The 22682-nt window shown below is 43.3% G+C and overlaps 1 protein-coding gene across 2 annotated transcripts in view; it reads right to left on the bottom strand.

The window, feature by feature from the left end:
• Positions 1 to 7751: 7751 nt before the first annotated feature.
• prickle2b (prickle homolog 2b) overlaps positions 7752 to 22682 on the bottom strand; it is an 82182-nt gene continuing 67251 nt past the window's right edge. For both annotated transcript variants that reach the window (XM_070902134.1, XM_070902133.1), the window contains exons 3-9: positions 20330 to 20513; positions 15511 to 15624; positions 14492 to 14629; positions 12297 to 12500; positions 11518 to 11704; positions 9510 to 10400; positions 7752 to 9285 (exon numbers count right to left, since the gene is read on the bottom strand). In XM_070902134.1, the coding sequence (XP_070758235.1) occupies positions 8342 to 9285; positions 9510 to 10400; positions 11518 to 11704; positions 12297 to 12500; positions 14492 to 14629; positions 15511 to 15624; positions 20330 to 20513 (2662 nt within the window). In that variant the 3' untranslated portion in view covers positions 7752 to 8341. The remainder of the gene's footprint in view (positions 9286 to 9509; positions 10401 to 11517; positions 11705 to 12296; positions 12501 to 14491; positions 14630 to 15510; positions 15625 to 20329; positions 20514 to 22682) is intronic.

Raw genomic sequence — 22682 nt, 5'->3', positions numbered from 1 at the left:
AGACTGTTTCTACCCCGGGACATTTTTCTCCACTATCCCCGAGCCTTCCTCATTAGTGTGAAATCTGCAAACCACATTAAGTCCTGGCCTGCGAGTCCTCCTCACCCCCAGTTGGCTCTTTGAGGAGCTCACTGGCTATAATGATATATATTTGAGTCTTTGAAGGTCTCCCCTTCCTTATCACAAGCCAGCAGCTGTGAGCAGCTACAGGGTCTTCATTAGCTGCTAAGCACGCTCCGTCCACGGCCGAGCACTTCGGGGATGCAAGCTGTGATTGGCAGTGTCTTGGCTAGGCTGATCATCCTGTACCAATGTCCTGCTGTGCCGTGTTAACACTGGAGGAGGATTAACTGGAGGATTAATTGGAGAAACCATCGTGAACGGTTTACTCTTGCAGACCTGGCTAGTCCCTGTATCCAATTTGTGTTTTTAAAGGTGCCAGAAAAGCAAAAATAATGGCACTGATGATGAGCAGAAATAGACAAAGAAATGGATTGATTTTGGTCCAATTTAAAGCATGTCCGAGACAATCACGTGGATCTGTAATTAACATTCTTGAGAAACACTCTGAATACGGATCCAGTCTGGTCCTCAGTGGCTTCAGTCAGCAGCTGTAATGGCTCCATTACATCAATAGGTGGTGATGTTCATCCTCTGCTGAGGATGCTGTGGTTTCATCTCATTTTATTCTGATATAAAGGTGGTGAAAGACGCTGATATAACGTCCAAATGTATGATTGCATTTATTGTGAGTACTATAATTAATTTTTGTAGCCTAGAGCATTGTGTCAGAGTCTGTGCAGTGATTTTGAATTTTATACCCCCTTCAATGTGTTTTTTCTTTTCTATTATTAAAACAATCTGTTTCAATCTGCCATTACATTCTGATTCAGCAGAGTTCAAAAGGTAACTCAACATTTTTACCTCTACTTAAGTACCTCTACCTGAGAATATGTTACTACTTTACACATTTGTAAGAAACACTCAATACTACCTCTAAACATTGAGCAGCAGTCTTGAAATATATATCTTTCAAGATATATATATATATATATATATATATATATATATATATAAACACAAACATCAGACTCTTCTCTGGGTCACACTTTAAAAGCAGCATTTTTACAGTGCCTAATGGTCTTTTTAAGCCTTTTATATCTTCCACTGAGACTCCAGCAGAAAGTAAAATCCTCCTCCAGTGGTGAAGCCATGCACAGCAAAGAAAAGGTGAAGTGAGGGCCGTTATTCTTCTGTCTTTCCGCCTGGCAACACTGAGCTCACTAGCAGCGCTGCAAATCAGAGAAGAGTGAACACAGTTGGATGTATTACAGATTAAGTGAGTCACTGTTTCATGAGTCTCAAGTTGTACATTGGTCTGCTTGGATGATTTCTGGACTTGTAATAACTGTGCTGATTTCTCCAGTGAACGGGGGCTACACAAGCTGCTCTGTGTAAGCCATGTGAACATGATTACTAAATGAAACAATGTCAGTTAGTGCGCAGGACGCACAGAAATTCCACCTGATTAGATTGTCCATTGTCTCTGAAGATTATCTACTTTGTCTAAGTGGTGGAGGATGAGTAGCAGATGCCAGGGGAGTTAGCAGGTCACACTGACACTAGTCAGAGGCCTCAGAGGACAATTTAAATTTGTGTCTGTGCCAATGAAAGCTTTCTTGGAGTTATATGTAAAAAGCATTTCATGGAGCTGCAAACGTATTTGTTGATTTTACTCTATGTGGGGATCCTCATTATAAACCATTAACAATAAACAATACCCATAGTTCACACATGAGGTAGCTTGATATTCAGCCTAAAAGGCCATTTTGTTACCACTATATTTGAATCACTTGACAAGATTTGAGATGTGGGCAACCATTCAGAGGTCTGCCACCAGGCTCCACATAAGGAGGGTCATTTAAAAAGGGAAATACTTTGTAGCGAGCCTCTGTGGACAGGCCTCCTCACCATGGTCCCACCCTGCAGAGTCCGGAGGGCGGAGTTGGGTCGTCAGGTAGTTCGGCTCACCTGGTCTGATGTCTTGTTACATCTGACGCTGAGGGATCAATAAAGGATTATCTTATCTTATGTCTGAAAGGAGCTTTTCTTCCACTTTTTGTTGGGGTTTGGCTCCATTTGGGTTTTGTTCACGATACCCTATTGTTCAGTTTGGTTTAATGAAGGTACTTACTTTTCTCTTTTAGTAAGTCAAAAATAGCTTCAACTCATGTGTGGTCTCCCCTTCTTGTTCCTCAAATAGCTGGGTTGTGACAAATATCCACTCATAATCTAATAAAAGGTGACCCCTACTCTGGCAAAGTGGGTGCTGGCATGGGAATGAGACTCATTGCTAAATCTAACAGGAGGTAGCTAAGTTATAATACTTTCAGTGTCTGTTTCATACACAGGAATGATACAGAATACAGGTTCCAAAAATCTGTTCAAAATGACACATGTATCTGTTAATAGTGCAGCCAGAGAAACCATAGGCTGAGAGGATTCATCGTCACATGGTTTAAATAAAATAGACTAAAACAGTCTACAATGTTGTCCGACACAGTGATACTCAACTTATATTTGAATATGGTCTTCTGCATTATGTGACATGTATGACGTGCATCTGCTTTTGTCTTTGGTTTCTTGTGAACCACTTGTGCGTTGGTATGCAAATTGAATTCTGCACGGGAAAGGCAGACTCCGCCACAAACAGTGAAAACTACAATATAGTGAGGCCATTACAGGACACAAATACCTTTAATGGCTATTAGTGAGAAAAATAGAGCCACAAAATGCATCAAAACAGTTTGACATAATGAACGTCTTAAAGTTTAACTTAACTGTAGATGATATGATTACCTTAAAATATTGAATAAACTTTTGCTGAAGAAGAATTAAACCTTCTCAAATCATCATCAATCATTTTTATACATTTCATCCATAACAACTTTCCTCAAAGACTTGTAATCTATCACAGCTACGACTGCAAATGTTGCTTTTATACAAATCATCATTACATCATCATCAGTGTAATGATAATTTGTAGGTCTTGGAAAGTCTGCATCGCTGTAAAGTCAACATCACAGATCTTTGCCTCATTTATAGCTGGAGGTCTAATCGGCCCATCCATCATCTCTGCAAAACAGACAGACAGAGAGAGGTGGGGGCTGAGAAAAAGAGAGACGAAAAGGCAGGAAATAAGTGAATAGACACAAGAGTCACTTAAGTGATATGCATGAGGGAAACATTGAAACAAATGTGAATGGTGTCCTGCATTAAACGTTGCTATCGGTGGTGATTTTGTACAGGTGGCACACAGATGGGACCCCTCCTGGGACCTGAGCTTGTTAATGAGTCACAGAGAGGAGGGGTGGAGCGGGCTGATATCATGAACCAGACGGAGCCCTCTGGCAGTGCAACATCGAGGTGCCCAGCACGCCATTCTCCATTATGGCGAGGTGCCCCTCGGGTCGTTGGAGCTGCGGATTAAACCCAAACCTGGCAGCATTTCATCGTGCCACGTGTCAGACTGAGCAAACACTGGGAATAAATTATTATTTTCTGTGGCTGAAAGACAACAATCAGGCTAATGAGGGCCCCCATAGAGACTTATTATATGCTCTAATTAATGGTGCAGTGAGTGTTTGTCAGGATTATTTACAGCATTTGATTGCTTTTAACAAACTTTGCAAAAACTTGAAGTCTATTGAAACAGGGGTTAGTTTGAGTAATGAAGCTGAGTCGCATCCAAAGTGTTGACCGGTCACAGTTGAGGCCAGTGGAGGGGCAAAGGTCATGCTTAAGTGGGTGAGAATGCATTTTGAGATTAGTGGGTTTAGTCAAGGTCTACAAGTCTAATACTGTGCTTGACGACTTCATTCACTATCCTTTTTTTTTCTTTTTGCAGAAAATGGGAGCTGCTTGAATGTAAACTGTAATGTAATGTAATGTGAACTTGTTGGACATAATTACATTTTGGCGGCTGGTATGCAGGTTTGCAGTAAGAAAGTAGGAAGTTAAGACAGCAGGGATGATTGAAAAGAGAAGAGAAGAGAAGTGAAGTAGCAGATGGACAGCAGGGTTACTGTCACACAAAATTAACACATCCACCTCAGGAGAGGAGTGAGCCTCTCAGACAGGACCGTGGGACTAAATTACTAAACAGAGGGGATACTGTGAGTAAGCGATCAGGGAGGGAAATCCCCTGCTGCCATATAGGGCGAATATATCCCAGAGATTTTCGTATATAGTGTCAGATAAAGGCTCCCAAACAGTGATAATGAATTTGAAAAACTGCGACATGTAACCTTGACTGGCTCGTGTATCTAAATGTCAGTAAACTGTGATAGCTGTATTTGTGCATCTGTTGACATTGTTTTGGTGCAGTCTTGCCATTGTAATTGAACACACATGATGAAGCTGAAGGAGGGGAGGCTGCTGGTAAGGTCAGTCCTGTCATGCGTCTTCTATTCACCAGCCCAGTGAGTGAGTGTTTGTGTGTGTGTGTGGTGAGAGAGTCTACTTGCGTGCCCATGAGAGCAAGCAGGTTGTGTGTGTGTGTGATAACACACAATTGGCATTCTTCATTTGTAAATAATTGAATCAGGCTATTTTAGTTTGCTCTGAGCGCAGCTGTAATTTGCAGCCGTTCTGCTCTTAAGGACCGGTAATTATGGCTTTTAGAGTCTCCCAAAACAACTGCAACGGTTTCAACTCATGACAGCTGTGCATCTGGGCCTTAGCTCACACACATACATGCACATACAACTTATGTGTGCCTGCGTTTTCCAACACACGTGCAGCCCACTTGGTAAGTTAATGAATGAATGCAGGTCTATCTATTTTTTAACTATTATTAATAAAGATTTTTTAACTATTATACCTTAACACACAATGGGTATGAAATAAGCCACACACCTTCACAAAATAGTAAAGATATCATTATTATTTCAATTATATCAAATGTCTTTGTCTGATTTTACAAAATGAACACAAGCTGAACAGCTTTTGTTATGGCTAACTCACTCACACTCTTCTTGAACAAAATGGTGATTTCACCTCATCTATATTTATGAGAGATTAAAGAGGGAGCTTGGTATGATGGTATGATGACAGATAGGTAGATCATGATTTTTTTGCCCGTGTTCTAATTACCGTTAACATTTTCTGTATGCATTTCAGGCCATTGTAGCACCAGTAAACTGGGTTTGTCCGAATCTTAAAGAGGACCTCTGTCTATTTCCTCTTTGTCACCTGATTTGGCCGTCTGTTCTCCAGACACTGTCCACTCTGTCAGGCCCTAATAAACCAGAGTGCAGTAAATGTGATTCAATGGATGATAATTGTGGGAGTTAAAAAACTAGACAAAAACAAAATTAGCTAAGATTCCTATATATCCAGTACAGTGCGGCCACGTGACAACGTTGTTATGGTATTAGTCATGTGACTGCAGCCACTTGACACCTTAAAAACGAATGAGAATCATCCTAGTTTTACTTTCCTGGAGCCTGAACTAATCCTGAAAAACGCTTTGCCATAAGTCTACAGACAGCTGCTTTTCTGGCTTAAAATAAAAATTTGAGAACTTAATTCAAATTAACCTGCTGTCAATAACACCGAACTTTTATGAAACAAAGTTTCCATGCAACATTTGTTTTATTCTCATCAGAACGCTGCATTAATTCTCTAATTAGGCAGTAATTCTGCTGTTTAGCTTAAATAGAATTCTCAGTAGTTATTTTAGGTGTAATTAACGCCTGTGATTCAAATCCATGCGTTTAGATTCAGACAGATTTATGTATTATAAAAATAAACAATTTTACAAGTTTTATACCTACCTTTTATTACGCAAGTGTAAATGAAGCACACTGTAAATATACCTTTTGACTGGCAAAGTATTAAAGAAGAATAAAGAGTATAGAAGGCAAAGGCAGGGATTTAGATTCAAACTCATTCCAAAATATGTAGTCCAAGACTAAAATTACGAACATGATTATTGTACTTGATAAGTCCTAAAACAAGATGTGCAAGTGAATATGAATGCTTTCCTCCCGAAGGCCACATGCTCTGGAAAATGAAATGTTCAAGTAGAAGGAAGAAACATGCCACTTATTTGGGACTTTGGGATTGGACATAAAGCAGCTTTGTATCACTGATGGCCACATGGTTAGAAAACAATAAAACCTCTTCTTCCTGACAATAAATTAGACAGTGTCACCAGACTGTCAACTCTGTGCAGTGAATTCATGCTGAAGCTACCGAACCACTCGTGGATCCGATTTATTGAAGCCATGGCTTGGCTGACAACACGACTGTCACAACTGGAAGCATCCACGCAACTTGGGGATTATCTCCCCACCATCCGCTACCTTGAATATGGCATGGCTCGTGAAGCATATGGCTGCAATCTGTGGCACCCCCTCCCTGTACGGCCTCCATTTGCTTTTAATTAAACACATGGAGACACCCCATGCTTGGGTGAAGGCCTGGCAAGGGACTAATAAAGAAACAAACTAATAGGCTGAGTTAATGATGATGTAAGGGAAGCTCAGGTGTCAAGGACAATAATATCCACATTACTGAAGACAGGAGTTTGTGTGTGTTTTATTGTGTGTCTCAGAACACCTGGAGACAATGATTGTAGAGATAGTCATCCAAACTCGCAGCTGATGTGACTAACAGTCTGCAGCCGTAGTTTAAAGACTTGCTTAAAGCAGGGGAGAGCCCACATTTATGGACCAGGCCATCAGCAGTCTGACATAATGTATCTCACATGTTTATGCAGCTGGTTTCGTCCTATCACGGCTGACTAAATGTGGACTCTTTTCCTCCCCGTCTGGGAGTTATCCGAGTGTCCCAGAGTAAACATGAAAACTGGAAAGCTGAGGTTAGGGGAAGAAAACGTACTAATGTGCCAATCATGTCAACGGCATTAATGCTTCAACGCCTCTAATCAAGAGATTGGCGTTCACACACCATGTTCCAAACGTGTGTGTGTGTGGATTATGGGGGCTAGCAGGAGTAATCCTCGGACCACATGGACATCAGAGGCAATCCAATTTACAGTATGACACTGCTTAACACTTAGAGATATACAACCTGTTAAACTGTACATGCCAATATTTAAACAGGAGAGGTCGACTTGTTTATGATTTGACTTGTTTCTTACAAGAAGAGGCTAGCCATGTTAGCAGCTAACTGAGGCTGTAATTGGGAATGTTAATGTCAGCATGGCATGCTCACAACGGCAACGCTAACATGCTGATGATTAGCAGGTATAATGTTTACCATGTTCAACTTCTGATTTTAGCGTGTTAGCATGCTGTGCCAATCTAGCAGATGTTGAGATATTTCACTGGATAAGAGAAAAGTTGACACACTGCCCTCCTGAGAGGCAGAAATGGCTAAAACAAATACTTACAGAAAGCATCACCAGATTTCAATAACTAAATCCCTAGACCTTTGTCAGCATTTTCCAACGAGTTTAGGCTGATGCAATAAACCAGAACTTCAGTGGCATCTGTTTCAAGGACAATGGAGCTCTGTGTGTGTGATGGCACCCGTTACCGTCTAAGTACAATCCAGTGGAGGGTGACTCTCATCAACCTCTACATCACATTGTCATTCATTTATGCATTTAACAGATGGAGGAGGTGACTGGCAGGCAAGAAGTCACTGTTACGCACACATGTTGCCATTCTCTGGAGAGAAAGCACCAGCTGTCAATCAAAACACTCACTGAAATACTCCTTTATTCCAAATGCAGGACCAGGTCAGCCAAATAAAACATGCATACGTTGTTTTTGTCATATTCTATCTCTACATTATAGATATTTAATACATAAATGATTCTATCCATACAAAATATAAAAATATGTGAGGCCTCATTTACAACCATATTTACACAGACTTCCTTAACTTAAGTGAAATTATTAATTCATTTACCTATGTACATACTATGAACTGAATACCAACCTATATCTAGATCACATTCGATGAAAAAGCTAAACTGTACCAAACCGACTACCTTGCACACTTGTTTGCTGCGTGGAAATGAGTTATGATTAAAATTATAAAAAATTGCACATCAGCTTTTGCGCATGTAACCGTTAGCCTTAATACTCAGGAGATATTCCGAAACATTAAAATGAACAAACATGCAAACACTGTTGCTTTTTCACTGTTTACCGACTGTAATTCATCACTGACGTTCAATTACATGATATTCAACACTCAACAATACTTAATAAATGGACTGTGTTTATTTAATTTTTTTGTTCCAGATGGAGGATGTTAGTGTACACAAGCTGAGCAGTCATTTACTGTGCCTAACGTCAGGATGTTAGGAGATAATGCAGTTCTTGCTTTTTCTGCGTTTGCGTGTGTGTAACTGCCCACTGCGGTTGGGTCCTCCCATCCCTGTGTTGTTGTACTTATGGACGAGCTCCTGGTTGCTGAGGTAGCGCAGCTGGATGGGTCTGGGGATCGGCTCACCCAGAAAGTAACCTTCATCCTCTGATTCGGAGGATGACGAGCAGGTGGAGCACCAGTCATCGTCATCATAATCATCCCAGGAGTATTGGTTCAAGCCAGTGCGTCGGCTGGCCCCGGGGTTCTGGAGAGTCAGGTCTGAAGTGGTTCTGGGGCACTGCCTGAAGGGTTGGGGCTGGTATCTTCCTCCTCCTCCAACTACTCCAAACTGGTCCCTGGCACTCCTTGGTGGCGGGAAACGGTCGTAATCCTCACGGACGCGCAGCTGTGGTCTTTCTTGAGGTCTCGTCCTCCGCTCGGCCACCAAGTGAAGAGCATTTTCTGAACGAGACCGACGGGACCTCCGGGAGCGGTGGTGGTGGTGCCGGCGCCTCTGAGGAGTCTCCTCTGGGGCATCTATTCGAATACTTGCTCCCCTTCCACCTCCACCACCCACCCTGCGCTCACTAATGGGTGGCAGGCGGGCTGCGTTGGCGCTGCTCACCAAACTCACCCTATCCTCCTCCTGGAAGGTGAAGCCAGGAGGTAAATGAGTCATGCCCATACCCACACCCATGCCAGAGGGGTTGCAGTACTGCACCTGGTACTGGGAGGACCTGGGAGGATCCATTTCCATGTAGGGCTGACTGGCGTTGAGGCTGTGAATGGACTCAGAGCTACGAAACTGCACTGAGGAGTTTAGGGTTCCCATGTTACTTTTCTCAGACACGTTCATTCCAGAGTCCTTGCTCAGGTCCGGCATGGAGAAACGAGAAAGGTGCTCCTGGCGCTTTCCTCCTCCATCTGCTGAGTTGCCTGTAGGGAAATAGAGTTGAATTCAGTGTCAGCTTTGCCTTTTATCCATTGTTATCCCATTTAATTTTTTTTAAAGTTGCAAAGTAAGCACAAGTTGTGATGTACACTACCAACAATACTAGCACTATTGTAGTAAAAACATATAACTTCCCATGGTCATGCAACCATGGTGCCAAACCGGCAACAAGGCCAAGCAGAGGTCTAACGACTACTACATTACCCACCTGTAGCATTGGACAAGGCCAGGGACTCCATGGACCCTCTTGGGGTCTGCTCTAGAGGGGTCAGTTGCTCAGTGAAGTTAAGTGCATTAATGGGGTTCCTGCTTCTTGCCACCTGGGTTGCTGCTGGAGGCCCTGCATCTCTGTCCCTGTCCCTCTGAAAGCCGTGCAAGCTGATTGAGCGTTTGTCAGAGGAGAAGCCGTTGTGGTGCTGAGAACAATGGGAGACCTCAGTGAAGCTCTTTTGGGTCCTCAGTTTGGGTGGATAGTACTCCTCCGGAGCTGGCTGTTGGAACCACGTCTCATTGAGTGAGTGGCCCTTCATGGCGGAGATGGGTGGTCTCTTTAAAGCTCCATTCTCCTTGATCCTGTGATCCTGCTGTTGATTGTTCTGTCCAGAGCAGGTGGGGTTATAGGCAGTCCTGACATTGCACTGGCTGAGGAGCTGGAGAGGGGTGGGGCTGGCAATTGGGTCGGATTGGGATTCATAAGTATAGCCGTCACCTGCTTGCTCTTGGCTCTGCCAGGCAGGTGGCTCGCGGGTCAAACTGGGTGTTTGGCTGGAGAGACTCAGAAGATCCATTTGTAAAGACAGTGGGTCCACCTCCCCTGAAAATCTCTCAGTCTGCACTCCACCCCCTCCTCCGACACTCTTACCCGTCTTGGAGCTGCGTCTGGACTCTCTGGTGGAGCGAGCGCTTTGGAAGGCCGAATCAGAGGAGTCCGAGCCATTAGGCTCTTCCCCCAGACTGCAGGAGCGTGAGCAGAAGATTTGGCCCTGTTTGGGTAGGAAAGGCCGACCCAGCAGAGAGCGTTTACAGCGGGCGCAGCAAAAACAGCCCTCTGTGGCGTGCCAGTGCTGCCCATCATACGTCATCTGGCCTTGGTCAATGCCTGCAGGAAATATAAAGAACACATGAATCCAAAGGGTTTATGTAAAATAACAGATTTTGGGACTCTGTACAATTGCACAATAAAAATACAAAGCACCATGTCTTAATCAAAGAGCTTGAAATTAAAAAGCGTCATGTCTTTATTAAAAATGCAGAAAATAGTAGCACATTACAAGTTGCTTGTTGAGTGAGAAAATAGAGTTGGAGGCTGTAACTTAACTGCGCATGGGGGAAAACTCATTATGTAGCTTGCCCAGCGTTGTATAAACACATTGCATTTTCAGTATGCTTGCAGTTGTTGCAGAAGGGAAAGAAAACCAGCTATTTGCTAATGGGTGCCATCTGGTTCAAGCATGTTTTGTGATGGTTTCAATTTATAATCAGTTGTGTTTTTTAGCCAAATACTTTTCTGTATCCTGTCTGACAAATAATTACAGAGCAAAATTGTCGAGAGGTATGTGCCAAAATCACACCTGGGCATCCTGTCGGGGGATACGCACACACTCTCACACACACACACACACACACACACACACACACAGTTTTTAACAGGAGCTGGCATAAGGCCAAGAGGTGCTAATATGAGGGTTTTCCCGCTGAAAAATACCCCACTTTCTTCTCTCAGTTGGTTTGCCTCGAACACTACAGGTTGTGAGATGTTTAAATTTGTATTGAACTGACACTTGGTGTACGTGTCTGTGATAAAAACAGATCCTGGGGTTGAAATGCCACTCGATACAGTCATGCCTTTGCCCCAGGTTGAGTTCACGCTGCTTGATATATACTGTATATATTTCTGTGCTCTGTAGACTGAGGCCTCTGTGGCCCTCTGCTATGTGCCCTTGCCTAAAATGCGTGACCATGTATGACATCATTCAGTGATAAACTGCTAAAAACCAGGCCACATACTTTCCCCTGTAGCTCTTTCCCCCTGTTACTCGCTATGAAAAAATGAGGTCACTCTTTCACCCTCAGTGAAAAAAGCATAACTTTCCTCCATGTATCCATGTATTTAGCATTATTATATTTTTTTCTGTAAGGGCTTCTTTGCATGACCTACTGGTGATTAATGCAGTTTGTATTAACAGTGAAAGATGCCCAGAGGTGGTGCAGCATACCAATATGTTCCCCGCAGGAGTCGCAGTACTCGGCGTAGAGGGACTCGAAGCAGGAGCAGCAGTAGGGCCGTCCCTCCTTCATGATGTAGCGCTGGCCCCCCAACACAGTCTCGCACTCAAAACAGCAGAAGTGCTTCATGTGCCAGTGACGCCCTTCTGCCTCGGTGCACTCATCTGCAAGTATGATCTAAGAAAGGAGCAATAAGAAAGAGTATCGTTTATCACAGGTCCTCGGAGGTAAAACCTCAGTTGGGTTATTACTGAGTGCTGAATGACAGGACAAAGGCTCGGCTCCCCATCCCTCCCCCTCCATACGCACCAATTTCTCCTCTGCTGCTTAATACTCTTAGATCATCCTCTTTGTCACTGACTTGTGTAGGAGGCTAATGTGTGTGGGGACTTGTTGAAATCTAGATGGTGTCTTTACTTTTAATTACGCTGCTGTTAAAACACCGGGGTGCTTTTTAAGTACTAACAGCGTCCTTGTCCCCATTTGCAGAGAGAGCAAGTCAGTGCTAATGGTTGGGAGATCAGGATATCGAGAGCTGACCCCATTAGACTGAAAAAAACGTGTAAAACTGTGACAGTGTGTGTTGGGAAGCCTATGAACATCATATGACGGCAGTTTGGTGCATATGTTGGCTTGCATATGTGCAAAATTTGTGCGTGTGAATACTTAATAAAAAGTGCTACTGACACCGTCCCACATTACAGGCACATATGTGTGTCCGTTAACACATGATCATCCATGTGCAGGCATGTGTGTGCTTGGCGTCTACCTCATCGCAGGCGGTGCAGCGCGGCTTCAGCCTCTCTGCGTGGTGCCGTCCGCAGTAGATCTTCCCGTCCTGGTAGAAGTAGATGAGGTCGACCAGGAGCTCGTTGCACATGCTGCACACGAAGCAGGCTGGATGCCAACACACGGCGTGACCTGCCCGTGATGCAAATACAGCAATGTCGCCGCCATTTATCTGGCCTCCGCACTAAAAAAAAGGAGGGGAAGAGGAGAATTTTTGAGAAAACAGATGCAGCTTCTATCAGTACTTGTCCTTATTTTGATCCCACTCTTTCTCTCCCAATGAAGAGCACTATCAATAAACTATTTTCTTCCCCGTCACGTGAGCGAGAGGCCAGCATGAAATCAGCCGGACTCTAACACACTATGCTATGGCCTCGAAATTGTGAAAGTCTGAGGAACGTTTTGAAAAACATTTTGGTATGCACGGCGCTCTGTGAGGAACGGTCATTGGTATGAACAGAGGGTGTGCCATCTTGGAACACAGTATGGCAGCATTACGTCCTTGTCGAGGAAGGAAACTTGTGTCATCAAAACATGAACCACAATGAATTCTCAATGAATTCATTCACATTTATGGCAACAACCAATACAGTTTTACAGACATGAATCAATTCCTGTTAAAACAGGTTGTTGGTGTGGGACACAAGACAGTGAGGGATTAAAACAGGGGGCCACCAGCTATGGAGACAGGCAGAGTGATTTATTAGAAAGGGCAGAATCGTGGGATTGTGGGAAAAAAATGTGATGACTTGTTTGGTTGGACCTGTTAGTCACACCTAACAGTTCTTGATTACTTGACTGATCATTTGGTCTATAAAATGTCAGGTCATGTCTTTAAATTGCTTGTTTTGACAACAAACAGTCCAAAACCCAACAATATTCAGTTTACTATCACATACAAGAAAAAAGAAAAGCAGCACATCCTTACAAATGAGAAGCTGGAACTAATTGATTATACCACAGATTTCCAAGAAGTTCACATGCCCATTTCATGGGATCTTTAATAAGGTCCATATCAGTGCTGATACTGATCCAGTGTATCGGATCAGTGCATGAAAACTGGACTAAACAGAGAGTGCGAGGGTGTGTTGATGTGTGTGGCCGGGGGAGGGTGAGCACAGACACAGAGAAAGTTGAATGGCAGCTGGAGGACGTTGGTGGGGCAAAGGGGAGGAATAAAAATTGAATGATGTATGGGAGGATAAAAAAGGAGAGCGAGATCGGCGTGGAGGTGCAAAGGTAGAGAAGCCGGAAAGATATGTGTGAGTGCTAAGGAGACAGGGGGAAAGGTCAGATAGGGCAAGTAGATTTAGAGGGGTGGGAAGATGGAGACGAGTTACAATCAGGTTATCTAACTGGCAAAAAGCCGACTGCTGCAAGGAGGCCAATGCGGGGGGGGGGGGGATTCAATCAATACACACTCTCCCAACAATCTGCTCCCTCTCGTATGTGTGTTTGTGTCTGCAGAGCGAATGAGAAATGCGAGCTGTAAAGCAGCTATACACCCGGGGCACCGGCACAACAGAGAGTAGCTCCTTTTTGCCTGAGTTGTACACACACAGTAACAAATGGCTAGCGGATGCTGAAGTGCGCTAGTTTGTCTTTAAAAGAACACTCTCCATTGCACTCTGCAGTCCCATAAGGCCACTACAAGAATAAATATAGACAATACATTAAATATTTGATGGGACACTGGGTACGACTATGAAATATTTTTAATATTTTAATTGTAACTTAGTTCTCTGAGATATTATGTAAGGCTATGTTTTAAGACAAATACTGTGATGCTATGGCAGAGGGAAAATGAGACACAACATTCACACATATCTACACCAGCTCAAGATCTTCTTAAGAACAACACTTTGAGTCGACTGTAGCGTCTCTGCCCTTTATATGTCAACGTAAAGCACCACTCATACATCATAACAAAGACCTGAAATGCCAGCAGGCTCTTCAGTCTGTCTGCCGCACGATTCATTGATTTCATCCCACTGGCCACATGACGCACCTTTGATCTTGTCTCACTTAATCCACTCACGGAATGCGGCACAGAAATGACATTTCGAAGTGAAATGATGGGCCGCTTTCGGATCATCTTTGATCTCGTCATATCTCTTGACTGCCGGGGAAGCGATACAAAAACGTATGCTTTTTCCTGACATTTCTGACAGCTACCTGTTCGCAGATTGCCCCCGTCATCGTCACCGGGAACGGCCGTACATTGCCGCGGCCCAGGTTCTCCCGCTTCCGCTGGTTACTGAAGAGCTTCAGTTCTCGCTTCTCCTCGTTATCAAGGCTGTTGCAGTAGCGTACCTAGACACACACAAACCTCACATCAACATACATTTGTAGTTTGATCTCTTATGCAGATACACAGAGTCTGGTATTGTTGCCATAATGAAAGGCAGCGTTTATCTCAAATCAATCTGTGTTAGCATTTTCATTAAATTCTCTTTGTGCTGTCTGTCACAAACAGAAATATGTTATTTTATCCAAGAGTATTCCCAATTTGCTTTACAGAGGAGGATGAACATGCCTTATGCATAGCTATCCATGAAAAATAACTGCAGAAAAATATTGGCAAGTGTGGGTGAGATCGACACAGCTGTACGAGTCGTAGTAAGTCGACTCGCTTCTCAATTTGCAGATTTCTATGGTTGTTGTGGAAAACGTTAAATGTTTTTAAAGATTATTTTATTATTTTATTGACAATAAAGGCAGACAGGAAACAAGGGGAGAGAGGGGGGGGGTGACATGCAACAAAGATCTGAGTCAAACTGTCCACCATAACTATTCTGCCCCAAAAAAATTCCCTACAAAGCAAAATAAGCCCCCTCTCAAACAGAAACTGGCTTACATGAACATGATGTTACACTGAATAATGAAGTGAAACAAGATGGCCCTCTAGTGTGTCATGCTTCTTAGTCAGTTACCACTTGTTTATGCCAATCATACTAATACCTGAAGATGAATTGTGGTAATGATTTATTGATGTAAAAAACTTAAATAGGTAGCTACACACAAACACCTTACTACCTCATTCCCGCCCATTAAGAAGACAGACTCCATTTTTCCTGTGTCTGGCCCCTCCCCTCTCTCCTTTTATCTCTATTGCCCTGAAGGAGGGGAGGGAGGAAGGCATAGATGGATGGATGGAAGAAGGTGGTGGGGGAGGGGTCAGTTTGGACTCTCACCTCATTGTCGTGGGGCGGGAGCTGATGGAGCAGCTGTTTGATGCGGTATTTCTCTCCTGGGCTGTTCACATAGGGCACCTTGTCCTCGGGCAGGGAGCTGTAGTACTGATGAACCTGAGACAGGGAGAGGATGAGCGTGACGAAGAACAACAACATACCTGCAACATGTTAACCTGATGACAAACCCAAAAAAGACTTAACAAACCAGTGACTATTTCCATCATCAATAAAGCTCTTGATTGCTATTTTTGATAAATGAATGTATTGTTTGGTCTATGAAATGTCACAAAGTAAGGTAAAATGTCAAGAGCTCTCTAATTGTTTTTTTATTAGATAGAGAAAAGCTACAAATCCTCATTTAGAGAAGCTGGAATCTACAAATGTTTAGCATTTTTTTGGCATTTTTATTTGATAAATTACTCAAAATGATTAAATTATTATTCAAATGTTGTCGATGAATCATTTCAGAACTAAAAAAGATACAAATGTGCAAAGAAAAAATTAACAGGGTCTACAACCCGGAGTGACCAACAAACAAACACACACACACACACACACACACAAAAATCACTTTTGTGATTTATGGCTCACCAGCAGAGACTTAATGGAACCTCACCTCTCCATCTTTGCACATTGACATGGGAATGTATTACTGACCTGTCAAATGTGCGCACACACACACACACGCGCATGTAGCAATGTGTGTGCATATGAATGTGTGCGACAGCAGTATTAATGCTAATCTGGCCATTTCAAATTACTTGGACATTCTTTACATTACGGCGTCAGACAATGAGCGTCATCTCCAGGTTATTTATTGCAGTCTTTTTTATTACACTGTAACGGGACCGGGGTATAACAGAGGTCAGGCAGTCATATATGAATGTGATGGGAAGGGGTGGAAACCACCAAAGGCACAGGGTTTTAAATGGAGATTTGAGGACAGAGGTTAAAGAAAGAGAGGAGACGGAAATAAAGACAGAATGAAAATGTTGGATGGATGAAGGAAGAGTAAAAGTAGAAGAAGAAACAAGACAATCTTTGATCAAATGGAAGAAACAAAAACACAGCAGAACACACAACAAAGACAAAGAATGTAAAGAGACACAATATGATCGATACCTGCTGAGTTGGTCAGGTCAGTAGGTCGCGCCAGTCTTAATGTCCTATCTGTTTGCTGAATGGATCTACTGACTAGAAGCCATCAGTGTTGTCCTTGGCAATAACACAATAACAGATTAACTTGAATAACGCAGGTACGCGTCGGTGCGAAGAGACCACAACTAAAACCTATTAGTATTGCTTTTAAAAATTCCCATATCTTAAAGTTTAATTGTCCTTTCTGTATCGATTTCCTTAAAGTCGTATACAATGATGTTTGTTGTTGGGATGAATTTACAGCAGGAGCCTCATGTTGTAAGCACAACCTAATTCCTTCTGCTCTGCTGTTTTTGGCAAGGGACGCAAGATCTGTGTCCAGCAGCACGGCTCAGGACGCCGGGGGGGGGATCTCAGGATAGTCCATGAAAGACTGACTGTGGTCAAGCACTGATAAATCACACAGTGCCTATACACACACACACACACACGCTTCCAGATGCACACACACATACTGCTAATGATAAATCACGAAACATGCTTCCAACAACAACAGGGTTACAATCTGGAGGTGAAAGGCACATTGCCTCGAGGAAAGATCTAAAGACAGATACACACACGCAAATGCACACACACACACACACACACACACACACACACACACACACACACACACACACACACACACACACACACACACACACACATGGACACAGTTGTAGCGAGAGCCAGGAGAAGCAGCTTGTGATAATAACTGTAATCGAAAGCAGACGAAACTAAAGACAAACTTCGAACTGTACTGAAAGGAGTGTTTTTAAAAGCTAAAGCAAATGGTAGGACTTCGCAACTGAGTGACAAGAGTGATCGCTTCACACAGCTGGTTCTTATTGCTGCTAATGGCTAGACAGACAGAGGGAAAGACACCACCAGGCACCGCTCCTGACATTCTCTCAACAAGCCACTTTACAGTGGTTAGTGGACATAGATATTATATATTGTTGAGAAAACACTGGTGGTTACAGACAAACATTGGTGGGAAAGATGGTGTTTTCACAGCGAAGGGCGCAGATTTAATGGCTGTGTTTTCACTCTCTGTCCTTTTCTTCTCACGTCTTTGCTGAGATGTGCAAGTGGCCACGGCTCGACTCAGCACAGTTGTGGGAGCAAACGTGAAATGTGTTCAAAAGTTAAAAAGGCCAGAGATGGGTTAACTAAGCACCAAATATAAGCCATACTTAATGTATTAAAAATGCAGTTGCCATTTTAACAAGATTAAGAGTCTACAGCCAAGCTAGCAGCTCTGTGAGGTTGTACATGCTAACATTAGCAGTGCTGATGTTTAGCGGATTGTTTACCACCAAAGTCAGTAGGATTCATCCTCTGGGGCCCAAACATTCATGTCAATCCATCCAACAGTTGTTGAGATATTTTAGTCTGGAACAAAATAACGTACTGACCGACATTTCCATCTCTTGGCTAAAAATTTGTTTTACTGACTTCCAACTGATCGGACATTAACATTTAGTGTGTGTAACTGTGTGTAAAGTGCTTGGTGCATCTCACAATCTCTTTTTTATAGCTGTATCATTCATATACAGCTGCTGGCTGTAATCAGATCAGGGGCTGACAATCCTTGGACTCGGATGGGAATGGGTCAAATTGTCCACAAGTCCATTTTGGAACAGGGCAGACCAGCCTCAGGTCCCTTTCAGACCGTCTCTTTGTTGTTTGAAAGTTAATTTACCCAGCTGTGGGTCCCTTTTAGAACCTGGAAGGACCTCTAGTTAGTTATGAATAACCTTGAAGTGAATTTCTATTCAAATATCCCACATGTGAGCGGTCTGAAAAGGCATATTTCATGTTCGCCTGCAAATTAAAATCAGATCCTGGTAGATGCTGAGCGCAGTCTGCACGTTAGACTACAGCTCTTGCTACGTGATGGTAAAAAAAAGAAAACGCCAGTTATAGGCCACTGCTGAGTAACATACTTGGCCTTGACGAGCTGTAACTTGGCAACATCCAAGAATTTGAAAGGGATGGAGAGAAGAGAGCAAGAGGAGACAGAGGGAGAGAGAGTATTGGCCGGCCCTCCTACACACTGCAGCTCAATAACATGTCAGTAATGGCTGCGCTTGGTGATAAAGATTCATATTCTTTTATTGAGTCCGTATTTCAGCCATTGTTGACAGAAATACAAACACACACTGGAGAGTTGAACAGGCCCAACTTAGTGCGGAGTTATCCTTCATCATCCTCAGATATGTCTGATTGAATACCGCAGTCTGAAATCTCTCGTTATAGAGCGGTGACTTTACACCACTGCTGGCTGAGCAGCAGACTCATACACAGCACCGGCTCCCTGCGGGGAAACCTAAACCCACCGTTTAGATCCTGGAGATTAGCTTTGTGTTTACCATCTCCCTCTATTCTCACTCTCAGTCTTTACCTCGTGCAGAGGAAGGCCGGGTGTTGAAAGCTCCCACATCAGGCGTACTTCCGCCCCTCTGTGAGAGGTCACACAACATGTTTCCACAGCTTGAATGACTTGGATGTCAGGTTGGGAAACTAGAAATCGCTATAGCTGTGGACACTTTTCATCTAGGCTGTTAGAAATGCTCTTAGTTGTTTTTTTACCCGGGCTTGTTTAGTAGTGCGCTCGTGCGATACTGCACAGTTTCCATTATGCCCCGACCGTTCCTGAGTTCATATCACCTCGAGACGAGAACCTAATTGACTTCAGGGTTAGACGTGTGACCCTGGAGGGGGATGAAAAATAGCTGCGCTCAGACCTTAGAGGTGAAAACAGGGGGCTGTTCCAACATTGTATTGACCAGTTCATTGCTCTCAGCTCATCAACAAAATGAAACCAGCTTCCATAAATGCTTCTATTGTCCTATAAAACTGGAAACCCTCCCACTTGTGCACACCTACGGTTCAATAGAGTATTGTAAAAGAGGCTTTTCTTCAACATGCATGGGACCATTTAATGTGTTTGTGTATAACACAGGATTAGTGTAGCTGTCGTGAGGGTGGTGAAACCTTCTGTAAACGTGTTTGCAGGCGGAATAAATTGGAGATTAATTTGACTGCAGGAGCCACACAATTCTCATTATCCATTCGCCTGCAGAAGCAGTCAGCATAACTGGTGAGCTATCATATGGTGAAATGTAACAGAACAGTTACGAATATAGGCATGAGGTGTAACACTATACGCAGTGTAGTGCTTGGAATTTTTTATCAGGTTTAGACCATGCTGGAATATATGTAAATGCATAAAATTGTCTAACTGAAATCTGTCACTGGAATCCTTTTCCCCTCTGTTTTGGCCTTCCATCCACACTGTAGTGTGAGCTTTTTGAGGAGTAGGGTTGTGTAATGTGATCCCAGGACTCTCATTGTCATTTGATCCAATGCACTGTGTTGTTAACAACTGCTTTTGGATACCAAACAACACTTAGAAAATAGAGGATTTTTTTTTTTACTGTTGGTTCATTTCACTGTTGACACTCATGGTTTCTGGTATGGATGCAAACTTTTGGTGCACAGACTGCATCTTCTGATTTATTCACACCACACTTGGGTCACTGTGTGGTATCTATAACTGGGGGTGATTGACAACAGCTGACAAAACTGCACTATTTTACAGATCTTTGACATAGACCTCAGTGGTGCCATCCAATGTGAATGTGATGTGGCCCAGATGAGTGTAAGATGCTCATACCTGTTCAGGTTTGAGTCCGGGTGGTACCCAGGCGTACTCCTCCAGGGCACAGCCAGAATCGTCGTCTGAGGTCGAGTTCCTCTGGAAGTCGTACATCAGCTTGGTGACCGTCTTCTCCATCTCTACAGGCATGGCTGTCACTGCATGCTCCTCACGACGACACTTACAGTGCACACAGATCTTCCTACCATGGACAAACACAGACAAAGAACATGTCTAGACAATGTCGTACGTAAACTACAGTTCTGCGTTGAAAGGTTTAATGGAATAAGAGCCTCAGATTAGAATTGAAAGCAGTAGATATTTGACCTTCTAAATGATGCTGCTGAAAAGTGTGATTTGTGGTTTGAAAATAACTTCTGTACACTTTAACTCACAATAATTTAAAATACACCACCATTAGGGTGAAACCAAATACTCAGTTTAATAAATCACAATGTAAATAACTACATTTGGGGTGATAGGGTTTCAGCAGAAACAAGACGTCATACTGCGGTTGCCGTTTGGGCCTCTGAAGCCTGCCATTAATCACAGAAAATAAAAATAACCAAAATAGTTTTTTTAAAAAGGTAACCTCAGACAACTTGTAAAAAAAAGGGAAATCTGTCACCCAACCTACTTGGTTGTAGGCATAGTAAAGCCCCCCCTCAAAAAAAAAACATTCTGTGACCCTTTTGACTTTTGCTGAAAACCGCATGGAGCCTGTGCATGTTTGCAGACCCTCTGCCCATAAAGGATGTGAACTTCACACAGTTCAAAGGTCAAGGCTTCCCACTGCAGCTAAAATGTGGGTACCACAAATACAATGCTCAACAATCCTCTGGGGTACCAAGAACAAGGATATAATCACAAACAGCCTATGGAAATTAGCAGAATATAGCCAATGACAGTGATGGAAAGCAGTACTGTACAAACACATTAACACGCACACACACTACGTACAAGGTTAGCGAGAAACACTAGCAGATGCTTAGCCTGGACAGTGCTCCACTCATTAGTCAAGCGGACCCACCCAGCTATTAAATGGAAAGTATCCATGTGTGAGTTTCCACAAAAAAGATGGTTGGGAGTGTTTGACACCGACATTTCACTTTCATCACTGCTCTTTCATCTCCCGTAGTGTCCAGAGAATAATAAAGAGAGATGTTATATTTCGTAGACTCAAACAACTATTCTGGAGTGTTGTTTTACAAAATACTGGAATTACCAGGAATTACTCTTCCGAGAATGACACAGAGCTTGTGAGACATCTCACAAAATGCAGAACAGGACGTGGGTTAAAGAACTGAGTAGATGAATTCATATTAAAATATAGGCCACTGTCACCAGGTCTGTACTTTGATTCAAAGAGAGAAGACACTGCATACATACATATTCCCGTGTCCTTGACAGATCTAAGTCTCGGCATGAAGAGGAAACTCTGGGTGGCCAGAAGGTTGCATCCCACTAACCTTTGCTGCCCCTCAGGCAGCCAAACCAGGGACACAATCCCATTACCTTCCCAGACGGACGCCTGCCTGTCTGACAGACAACCCTACGGAGGAGCTTAAGGGCTCTCAGGACACTGTTTGACAGACTGACAGCTTGGCTGGCTGAGGATCTGTTAGTGTAAAGTGCTTGGAGCGTAGACAACACCGTGTGGAGAGCTGGCCAAGTCTCACCTTGTTTCTTGTTCAAAAGGAGCACTTCTTGTCCAAGGGGTTGGGTCTTGGTTAACAAAGCACTTCAGTCTACTTGATGGATTTGGATGATAGAACAGACACTAATACTTTGAAACCACCTGTAGCTCTCTAAGTAAAATATCCCGCTGACATGCCACAACTGGTTATGTGGCATGTAATCCTACATACAAATATATAGGTCTAAAGTTGGACGAATTCTCCATCACCACTTGAGATTTCTCAGCCTATTACTGTCAGCTCCAGCTTTCAACACCGCCCTGAGAAGAAAGGCAAACCTCTACAAATTCTGCTGTCATGCCACAGGCTTTACAAACTGACTCCATAAATATTAACAAAGCACATGAAGTGGTCAGATACCATTGTCATGAATATTGATGGGTATGATAAACAGAGCAGCGCAGGCAGACAAAGTCATCAAGTAGCTGTCGAGCAGGCCAACTGGTAGAAGGTTGTTTTTGCACATCCCTGTCCCAGCGGCATGATGCTATAGCCAGGGGCGACGCAGCTTGCCTCATTACAGCACAGCACCTTCACCATCATTACTAATTCAAGGCTGATTAACTGGTTGACAATCTACAAGAATACACACTCGCATTGAGGATGATGACTGAAAGTGAAAAGGCACCAACGGTGAAAACAAGAAAGGATTCAGCACGTATGGACACCTCTTT

Source organism: Enoplosus armatus, chromosome 3 (assembly GCF_043641665.1).
Source record: "Enoplosus armatus isolate fEnoArm2 chromosome 3, fEnoArm2.hap1, whole genome shotgun sequence".
Classification (NCBI taxonomy): Eukaryota; Metazoa; Chordata; class Actinopteri; order Centrarchiformes; family Enoplosidae; genus Enoplosus; species Enoplosus armatus.
This window is presented reverse-complemented; position numbering and strand designations above follow the sequence as displayed.